The 10,695-nt window shown below is 44.2% G+C and overlaps 1 protein-coding gene across 8 annotated transcripts in view; it reads left to right on the forward strand.

Moving 5' to 3' along the window:
- Positions 1-10,695, forward strand: part of LOC138825454 (ATP-binding cassette sub-family A member 17-like) — a 64,968-nt gene that overhangs the window by 48,068 nt on the left and 6,205 nt on the right. For all 8 annotated transcript variants that reach the window (XR_011371403.1, XM_070020039.1, XM_070020040.1 and 5 more), the window contains 7 exons: positions 806-1,112; positions 3,949-4,222; positions 4,378-4,582; positions 5,640-5,859; positions 7,432-7,590; positions 8,854-9,032; positions 9,660-9,779. Coding sequence is in view for 7 of the 8 variants with exons in the window: in XM_070020039.1 (XP_069876140.1) it covers positions 806-1,112; positions 3,949-4,222; positions 4,378-4,582; positions 5,640-5,859; positions 7,432-7,590; positions 8,854-9,032; positions 9,660-9,779 (1,464 nt within the window). In the remaining variant the exon portion in view is untranslated. The remainder of the gene's footprint in view (positions 1-805; positions 1,113-3,948; positions 4,223-4,377; positions 4,583-5,639; positions 5,860-7,431; positions 7,591-8,853; positions 9,033-9,659; positions 9,780-10,695) is intronic.

Genomic DNA, 10,695 nt, shown 5'->3' on the forward strand with positions numbered 1-10,695 from the left:
AAAATCTGTTGTGCCAAATGAATACTTCACTAATGGTGGCATTTTCCCCAAATTTCTCAACCTTAAGTTTTTAACATGGAAAAAAAATATATCATTTACATTTGGTACCTTAGGTTCTACTTTCAGATTCTTTTTAAACCAGACACCGGTGGCTCATGTCTGTAATCCTAGCTGCTCAGGAGGCTGAGCTCTGAGGATCGCAGTTCAAAGCCATCCTAGGTAGGAAAGTCTGTGAGACACTTCATCTCCAATAAACCACCAGAAAACCGGAAATGGCACTGTGGCTCAAGTGGTAGAGCGCTCACCTTGAGCTGAAGAGCTCAGGGTCAGCACCTAAACCCAGAGTTCAAGCCCTACAACTGACAGAAAAACAAAACAAACAGAAAAAAACATTCTTTGTCATTTGTACTTTCTCTTCGTGCCATTTAATATCAAATCGTGAGGCATTTTAACTTGAAGCAAATTTTGAACATGATTAAAAAGTTAGGGCTGAGAAGGTGGCTTTAGTGGTAGAGTACTTGCATAGCATGCATGAAGCCCTGGGTTTGATTTCTCAGTATCACATAATCAGAAAAAGCTGGAGGTGGTGCTGTGGCTCAAGTGGTATAGAGTTCTAGCCTTGAGCAAAAAGAAGCTTAGAGACAGTGCCCAGGCCCTGAGTTCAAGCCCCAGGACTGGCAAAATAAAAAAATGATAGATGAATTGTGAGAGATGCAAGTGGCTAGGAGCCAGGAGCGTCAGGACCTCCAGCTTCTGTTGCCATGTTGATGCAGTGCCTCCTCTCTTTTTTTCCCTTTTATTGTAGTTCAATCTTCTCTGCCAACAATTTTATGCCATGCTCCTGAAGAGGGTTACATATTCTTGGCGGAATTGGATGGTGATGTTATCTATACAGATCCTGGTGCCTCTGGTGGTCATTGTATTCACCCTCATGTTCTTCAGCTTCCAAACAAAGAGCCTGGAGAGTGTTCCCTTGAAGTTGACTCTAAAAACATATGGTCGGACTATTGTTCCATTCTTTGTCTCTCAGAACTTCACCCTGGATACTCAGCTTTCAAATCACTTTGCAGATATGCTTGAGGCTGAGGGGCAGATTCCTCTGCAGATCCCAGGTAAGACTCAGAACACAGGGGAATGGGCACAAAGTAGGCTAATTTCATATTTTACAGGGAAATTATATCCTTGTGGCTACTTGCTGTTCTCGGCAAAATGACAAGAAAGAGGGTTGCTAGGAATGAGACCAGGCGTGTTTCTCTAGGAATTAAGGTATTCCCCCAAGGCAAGTGTATTCAGAAGAATATAGATACAGATATATATCTCAAAAGAGTTTGTAGGTAAATTTGTGATAAATACAAAGAAAAAGTGGAGTGGAAGCTGTATAAGAAATAAATACAGCCAGGCGCCGGTGGCTCATGCCTGTAATCCTAGCTATTCAGGAGGCTGAGATCTGAGGATCATGGTTCAAAGCCAGCCCGGGCAGGGAAAGTCTGTGGTGAGACTCTTATCTCCAGTAAACCACTAGAAAACCGGAAGTGGCGCTATGGCTCAATCGGTAGAGCACTCACCTTGAGCTGAAGAGCTGAGGGATAGAGCCTAAGCCCAGAGTTCAAGCCCCATGACCGCCCAAAAAAAGAAAGAAAGAAAGAAATACATTGGTGGGGTGCTGGTGGCTCATGCCTGTAGCCCTAGCTCTCAGGAAACGGATCTGAGAAACATGATTTAAAGCCAGCATGGACAAGGAAATCTGTGAGACTCTTAGCTCCAGTTAAGCAGCAAAAATCTGGAAGTGAAAACAAAACCAAGCAAAAAAGCTAGACTTAGAGTTGAGGCTCAAGTGGTAGAGTGCCAGCCTTGAGCAAAAAAGCTAAAAGATGGCACCCATGTCCTCTAAGTTTAAGCCCTGGTACTGGCACATGCGCACGTGTGCACACACTTACACACACACTTTAATCAAAATTTGGTTTTAACTTTAGTGCAGGAAGAGGGGGGGGAAGTCCGTAGGGCATGTGCCTCTGAAAACAGGCCCTCAAGATGGTATGGGTAGCATGGCATACATCTGTTTGCATGTTTCTCATCATGTTTTATATGAATATTCAATATTTAAGATTATAATTTCTACTAAGTAAAAATTCAAAGCAATGACTCTTATAATAAAGAGATCAAATGCAGAACATGATATAACAAAACAGTTGAATCATAAGGCCCTGTACTAGAACTTGGATTTTTGTTGTTGTTGTTGGTGGTGGTGGTGGTGGTCATAGGGCTTGAACTCAGGGCCTGGGTGTTGTCCCTGAGCTTTTTCACTCAAGGCTAATACTCTGCCACTTTGAATCATAGCAACACTTCCAGATTTCTGGAGGTCAGTTGGAGATGAGAGTCTCATGGAGGGGCTGGGAAGGTGGCTCAGTGGTGGAGTGCTTGCCTTGCATGCATGAGGCCCTGGGTTTGATTCCTCAGCACCACATAAGCAAAAAGAAAAAAACCAGAAGTGGTGCTGTGGCTCAAGGGGTAGAGCGCTAGCCTTGAGCTGAAGAGCTGAGGGACAGCGCCCAGGCCCAGAGTTTAGGCCCCACGACCAGACCCAAAAAAAAAAAAAAAAAAAAAGAGTCTCATGGACTTTCTTGCCTGGGCTGGCTTCAAACTGCAATCCTCATATTTCAGCCTCCTGGGTTACAAGAAGGTTGTAGTAGTAAGCCACCAGCACCTAGCCAATCCTTCATTCTTAATGTGTCACCTTTCATAGCTCCTATGGATATAGGTCCATCTCTGTTAGATGTATTACATTGAAATTTCCTTTGACCAGAAGTTGGTGTAAAAATGACTGTAAGGAAGTTGGTGGATGTAAAATGTTCAGATGTATCCTTTGAAGCAGAGATTGGAGGTCCTGCATAGAAAGAGAGGAGCTTTATCTGGGGTCACATAGCCTAGGTATAGATGATGGGGCTAGAATCACTTGAAGTAAAAAGAAAGAGAAAAGTAGACAGAATTGGAAGAGACTTAAAAGAGAGACATGCTAGTGACTCATACCTGTAATCCTAGATACTCAGGAACCTGAGATCTAAGGATCCTGGTTCAAAGCTAACCCAGGCAGGAAAATCAGGGAGACTCTCATCTCCAATTACTAAAAAAAGCCACAGGTGGCACTGTGGCTCAAGCGATAGAGCACTACCCTTGAGCAAAAGGAACTCAGGGACATTGCCCAGGTCCAGAGGTCCAGCTCCAGGACCAGTATAAAAAAGATAAAGATGGAGGGGGGGGGAGGAAATGCGTGGAGCTGGGAGGGCAGGGATGGTAAGGGAAAAACAAAGGGGGAGGCAACAATGATGGATAAGAAATGTACTCATTACCTTGCTCATGTAATTGTAACCCCTCTGTATAGTATTTTCACAATGCAAAACTTATTTTAAAAAAAGATAAAGAGGAGCTAGGAATGTGGCTTAGTGGTAGGATTCTTGCTTAGCATACATGAAGCCTTGGGTTCGATTCCTTAGTACCACATACAAAGAAAAAGCTGGAAATGGTGCTGTAGCTTAAGTGGTAGAGTGCTAGCTTTGAGCAAAAAAATAACTTAGAGACAGTGCCCAGGGCCTGAGTTCAAGCCCCAGGACTGGCAAAAAGAAAGAAAGAAAGAAAGAAAGAAAGAAAGAAAGAAAGAAAGAAAGAAAGAAAGAAAGAAAGAAAGAAAGAAAGAAAGAAAGAAAGAAAGAAAGAAAGAAAGAAAGAAAGAAAGAAAGAAAGAGAAAGAAAGAAAGAAAGAAAAAGATAAAGACACAAGACTTGGAGATAGCCTGGAATTCAAGGTGGTATAGGGCAAGAGGAGGCCAGCTTTGGTGGTGAGTAGGGCTGGTTATGAAAAGTAGGAGGAACAGAAGGTTGGGGAGCCTATGTAGGGGCCCATGTGACTCCCTCCCACCGGCAACTGCCTGAAGTGTTCTGCTTCCCTTGCAGACCCTATAGAGGAGTTCCTGTTAAGAAAGGCAAAAGAGGAGCCCGAAAACTTCGATAGGCTTTATGTGGTGGCAGCTTCCTTTGAAGTCAAAGACAATGCCACCATAGTTACTGCACTGTTCAATAACCAGGCATACCACTCCCCTGCCGTGGCTCTGGCTCTGGTGGACAATCTCCTCTTCAGGTTGCTTTCTGGCGCTAGTGCTTCCATTACCACATCCAACTACCCTCAACCTCAGACGGAGGAGGAGCTCTCCGAAAGCCTCCTGTACCAGTAAGCACCGCATCCTTCCTCCCAGCACCACACTCACTTATCTGAAAGGACTGTTTCTTTGTCTCATTTTAATTACGAGTGTTATTTTGGAAGAAGCTTGCTGTTACATTTTGACCTAAGCTATTGTGTCTCTCCCCATGTCCTATCTTTTTCAGGGGCGCTAAAGGATATTATCTTATTATCAACTTGCTTTTTGGGATAGCTTTTCTGTCTAGCTCTTTTTCCATCTTGACAGTCAGAGAGAGATGCATGAAGTCCAAACAGCTGCAGTTTGTGAGCGGTGTCTGCATAACTGCTTTCTGGTTCTCTGCTCTGCTGTGGGACCTCATCTCCTCCCTTGTCCCCACTCTACTGTTACTGGTAAGCAGTGAGTGGTGCCAAGGGCATTTCCTGCAGACCAGGGATTCCTGAATGGTCCCTACACAGAACCGGAACAAGTCAACCCTGGATGAGGAATCGCCTGTATCAATGAGCCTTTTACTAAAGGTTGCTTGGCTCTAGCACGCTTGGGAACAGAGGGGCCTGCTCTGCGATTCTCATGTGGTACCCACAGAACGGTCCCCTCAAGCCAGTGAGAGACAGTGACTGGGACACATGCTATTGCCCAAAAACAGCTCACCATAGAAGTGAAGGGTTGAAGTGTTTGATTGTGGTTGATATGAGTAATTCAGGGGTTTGATGGTTTGGGTTTTTTTGTTTTGTTTTGTTTTGTTTGTCAGTCTGGGCCTGGGTGCTGACCCTGAGCTCTTCAGCTCAAGGCTAGTGCTCTACTACATGAGCCACAATGCCACTTCTGGTTTTCTAGTGGTTAATTGGAGATAAGAGTCTCATGGACTTTCCTGTCTGGGCGGCTTTGAACCATGATCCTCACATCTCAGCATCCTGAATAGCTAGGATTACCTGTGTGAGCCACCAGCGCTTGGTGTTTTTTTTTTTTGTTTTTGTTTTTGATACAGAATAGCTCACTTCCTGCTTTGTTCTACCATTGTGTTTTATAAGCATCTCTGCACCCCTTATTGTAATGCATTAGGCTACTGGTCCCTAGGGCAGCTTCTGAGAACAGAGGCCACCACTTGCTCATTGCTTCCTGGGAAGATGAGGGGAAGAAGGAAAGTGCCTGTGAATATTACTTCTAAAGCTGAGATTAGGGCTGGGAATGTGGCTTAGTGGTCGAGTGCTTGCCTACCATTCATGAAGCCCTGGGTTCGATTCCTCAGTACCACACACACAAAAAAAGCTGGAAGTGGCACTGTGGCTCAAGTTAGAGTGCTAGCCTTGAGCAAAAGCAGCTCAGGGACAGTACCCAGGCTCTGAATTCAAGCCCAGGACTGGCAAAACTAACAAAAATATCTAAAGCTGAGATGACCATACTCTTCAGTATTTAGGATAGATTTTGAATGTCCTTCCCTTTCCTAAGGTGGTGTTTTTATACTACAATGAAGAGGCTCTCACCCAGCATGGGAACGCCCCAGCTGTGGTCTTGATGCTGATGCTCTACGCCTGGGCCATCATCCCCTTCATCTACATGATCAGCTTCTCCTTTGACAATGTTGGTAATGCTTGCGTTAAACTTGTCATAATACTGACCTTTCTGAGCATTGGCCCCACAGTGCTAGTCTTAGCCACCAGTGAACAAGGTGAGGACAAGTCCATGTCTGCGTCACATAAAAAAAAAACAAAAACAAAAAAAAACAACAACTTTGGGTTTTTTCCCTCTAACTGCTACAGAAGTTGTGCCCACAAAGGTGTGTGTTTCCCAAAAAATGTTCATAGCAGCTATGAGCCAAACAGTCCCAAGAACACAGATCCAGGTGGATGGACAAACACTGGAACGCATGCATTCAGTGGATTGTTGCTTAGAGATGGGAAGGGAATAGTCAGCAGTGTGGCTAAACACCAGAGATCCAATGTTGAGCCAAAGCAGCTGCCATGCCTGGTGTCTGTGAACAGATAAAAGGAATCTTGGAGACAGGATCAGAAAAGTGATTGTTTTGGGGGTGAGGGGAAAAGAACTAAGGTGATACACCAGGGGACTTTCTGGAGTAAAGACATTTATTTATCTTGACTGGAGTTCTTGTAAATTAATTGAACTATCTACATTTCACTGAAAAGCATAATTTCTCAATATAAAAGGTAATGGGAGAGTGCTAGCCTTGAGCTATTAGCTGAGGGACAGCGCCCAGGCCCAGAGTTCAAGCCCCACGACCAGACACACACACACAAAAAGTAATGGGCTGGGAAGGTGGCTTAGTGATAGAGTGCCTAGCATGCATGAAGCCCTGGGTTTGACTCCTCAGCACCACATAAGCAGAAAAAGCCGGAAGTGGTGCTGTGGCTCAAGTGGTAGAGTGCTAGCCTTGAGCTGAAGAGCTGGGGGACAGCGCCCCGGCCTAGAGTTCAGGCCCCACAACCGACGAAAGAAAGAAAGAAAAGAAAAGAAAGAAAGAAAGAAAGAAAGAAAGGAAGAAAGAAAGGAAGGAAGGAAGGAAGGAAGGAAGGAAGGAAGGAAGGAAGGAAAGGAAGGAAGAAAGAGAAAAAAGAAAAGAAAGAAAGGAAGGAAGGAGAGGGGGAGAGAGAGAGAGAGAGAGAGAGAGAGAGAGAGAGAATGAACGAACTCAGACTGAGCCATTATTCACACTACACATACCTAAAACTGGCATCTTCATGTTTATGCTGCTATCTCTATCTGGGTCAGGATTAAATAAATGTGCTGATATGTCACCTCTACAGTATTTTTTCATCTGCACTTTGTGCTAACACTTCCTTCAGATTGACTTTAGGTTCTTTTTTTTTTTCACTTAAAAAGGAAGTAGCAATTTCAGTCTGTATTTAGGGAGTTACTCTGTCTCCTAAAAAACCATTCATGATAGTTTGATCTCCAAATTTTATATAAACTTAGGGATGGACCATATTCTTCTTCCTATCTGCAGATGGCACTCCAACAACTCCCTAGAGGAGGTTCCAGCTCCCCTCAGACAAGCCTGCCCCACCTGTACTGCCTCCACTGCCCATGAGTCCCCACTGCAGCCATTTCCTGCCTGATATTCCCAGACATGCAGTACTCTCTCCCATACTGCACAGGCAATCATAATGGGAATAAGGGAGAAGAAAAACCAGGAGTCAGGGGAAAACTAGGCTTCAGTCCAGGAGAGAAGCTGCTGCCTTTTTCTTCTTGAACGTAGAATTAATGTTTTCCATTCTCATTACAGGTCTGGGCTACACAGAACTCTCTCAGTCCTTGGATCATGTATTCCTAATATTTCCAGGGCACTGCCTAGGGATGGCCTTTTCCAATTTGTATTACAACTTTGAACTAAAAAAATTTTGCAGTGCCAAGAACCTAAGTGATATTGAGTGCAATGAAGTTTGTGAGTATAATAAATGGAATTTTTCTTTTTGTGGTCATGGGGCTTGAACTCAAGGTCTGAGCACTGTCCTTGAGCTTTTTCACTCAAGGCTAGCACTCTACCACTTTAAACTGCAGCCCACTTCTAGTTTTCTAGTCGTTAATTGGAGATAAGAGTCTCATGGACTTTCCTGCCTCAGGTGGCTTTAAACCATGGTCCTCAGATTTCAGCCTCCTGAATAGGTGTGATTATAGGTGTGAGCTACTAATGCCTGTCCTTCAGCCTACTCTTAAAGTTTTACAACAGAAATGGTCAGTGATCAGGTGAAAAATGATTGAAAAAGTCAAACATATTTTGTATTTCAAATAGCTGTCATATATCAGGAAAAACCATTATTATTATTCAGTGCTGGTAATTGAACCCTTAGCCTCATGCATATCAGCATCCCTTTAATTTTTAAAAATATTAGGACAAAAATTGGGCCAGATAAAGTGGATCACACCTGTAATTCCAGTTACTAGATGGGCAGGGGTCAGGAAGTCCATGGTTCCAGGCCAGCCCAAGTAAAAGTTCATGAACCTCCTTATCAACCAATAATGCTAGGCATAGTGGAGCACGCCAGTCATTTCAGCTTTATGTGAAGCAAATATAGGAAGATTGTGGTCCGGCTAACACAGAGAAAGAAAAAATATGGGACTCTATCTCAAGAATAACCAAAGCAAAAAAATGTATATATTTGTGATATACAACCTGAGAAAAGAGTATTATTGTTGTTGTTGTTTTGTCGGTCATGGGTCCTGAACTCTGGGCCTGGGCACTGTCCCTCAGCTCTTCAGCTCAAGGCTAGCGCTCTACCACTTGAGCCACAGCACCACTTCTGGCTTTTTCTGCTTACGTGGTGCTAAGGAATTGAACCCAGGTCCTCATGCATGCAAGGCAAGCACTCTACTACTGAGCCACCTTCCCAGCCCTATTGCATTATTTTTACATAACACTTTTTTTTGGTTGGTCGCGGGGCTTGAACTCTGGGCTTGGGCTCTGTCCCTGCACTCTTTAGCTCAAGGCGAGCGCTCTACCACTTGAGCCACAGTGCCACTTCCTTTTACAAAACACTTTATAAAGAAAAAAGATTTTGTGTTTACCATTTGCTAGAAAGTAGTGTCAACATTAATGATAATGAAACTTCTTTTAATAGTTGTTATGGGGATTAACCTGCTATATACAAAGTGAGGACAGGCATTGGAAATCATCCAAGGGTAGTAACATCTATTTGTCCCCTGTTAGCAGAAGGATATGAGGCACAAAAAAACATCTATGCCTGGGAGTCCCTCGGGACGGGAAAGTACTTGACAGCCCTGGCCATCTTAGGACCTTTGCACATTATCCTGCTTTTCCTTGTTGAAACCAATGTCTTCACGAAACTGAAAGCCAAGCTTTATGACTTTTGCAGGAAGAAAGATTTGGTGAGTAGGTCAGAGTGTCAGTCTCTAGGGAAAGGTCAGGGGTCTAGCTCTATGGCTTCCTTCCTGTGCTCTGTAGTTGCCTTGATTCTCTGCATCAGAGGGGGCCTGGAGACTTGTCTGGTCCAATCTCGGGCCAGAGAGGTGACAGCCCATACTCAAGGACCCTAGAAGGGAAAAACACATCTGGCTCAGCACCTGTAACCCTGCTCAGCATGCTGGTCACCTGGAATGCTTTAAGAACCACCCTGTCAGCTGGCTAGACTTAAGACTTGGCTTCCTAGAACCAATTGTCTTGTGACTCTTCCCCAGTTATCTGTGAGTCAGACCAGACACAGGTCTCTTCTGTCAGCTCTTGGTGTGAATATTCTCCAGAGGCTTAGGTCCTCTGGGTAAAATACAGGAAATGATATGGTTGTATCTTGACATCCCTGGGCTCTAGAGTTGACACCATGTGACATTTGCATATTCACCCCATCATAGTTGTGTCAACATGAATTTAGACTTGGATACTGGAGATCAGTAGGGACACCTTTGGGATTTGCAGGGTGTTTTTAGCCTTTGTGGCTCCAGTCTCTCCTTCCTGGCCTCATAGACAGTTGTATTTCTATCCTTATCTTGTGAATGTAGGCAATGGACCTCAAAGCAGAGTCTGAATACCAAGATGTAGAAGAAGAGGTGGAAGTCATCAAGAATTATTTGGAAACATTGTGCAAGACAAATCCATTAGTTGTTAAAGAAGTGTCAAAGGTAAAGTCAAACATCATTTTATTATGCATTTATTCATTTATTCAGACAGTATCTTACATAGCATAGGTTAACCTCAGACTCAGGTTTAGATTGACCCACCTCAGCTTCCTAAATGCTAGAGTTACAGAAAAAATACTAGCATGACTGGCTCAAGATGTGGCTTTAGAAGCTCATAGAACCTGTGCATTTGGAGTCAGCCAGCTGGTAGGCTTAGGATGCCTGCAGTAAGTAACATATGAGCTTCCAATGGAGGTGAGGAGAATAAGGTATGTCTGGGCTCAGTTATCCCCAGAGATAAGCAGCTCCATCCTCCACAGTCTCTTCTGTGGTCCACGAGTGCCCTAGAAGAAAGGAGGGCTAGAAAGTGAGGCCTGACTGGTTGGACCTCTCCTGCTCTAGAATGTGATTGTAGAGAAAGCAAGGGGTAAAGCACAACCCCAGCTTCCTGAGTCTCCCTGATAATCCCAGGAAGAACTTTGAGAGGCCCTTTAACCAGGCACTTTATAGCATTTCCCCAAGATTTTAGTCCTATTGTTTATAGTTACTGGTGTTTAAAGGGAATATTTTCCCTTTATCCTAGGGGAAAACCTGCGGTTTTATTAAACCCTAGGCAACATAAAAAAAATTTATTGGTTGAGTTTGGATGTGTGGTTCAGTTGGTAGAGCACCAGCAAAATACTTTTTTTTTGGGGGGGGGGGTCCAGTCGTGGGGCCTAACTCTGAGCCTGGCCATTGTCCCTCAGCTCTTCAGCTCAAGGCTAGCGCTCTACCACTTGAGCCACAGCGCCACTTCTGGCTTTTCTCTTTTTGCTTATGTGGTGCTGAGGAATCGAACCCAGGGCCTCATACATGCAAGGCAAGCGCTCTACCACTGAGCCACCTTCCCAGCCCCAAGCACCAGCAAAATACTGAGTTT

Source organism: Dipodomys merriami, unplaced genomic scaffold, assembly GCF_024711535.1.
Source record: "Dipodomys merriami isolate MVZ:Mamm:240054 unplaced genomic scaffold, mDipMer1.0.p SCAF_137, whole genome shotgun sequence".
NCBI classification, from domain to species: Eukaryota; Metazoa; Chordata; class Mammalia; order Rodentia; family Heteromyidae; genus Dipodomys; species Dipodomys merriami.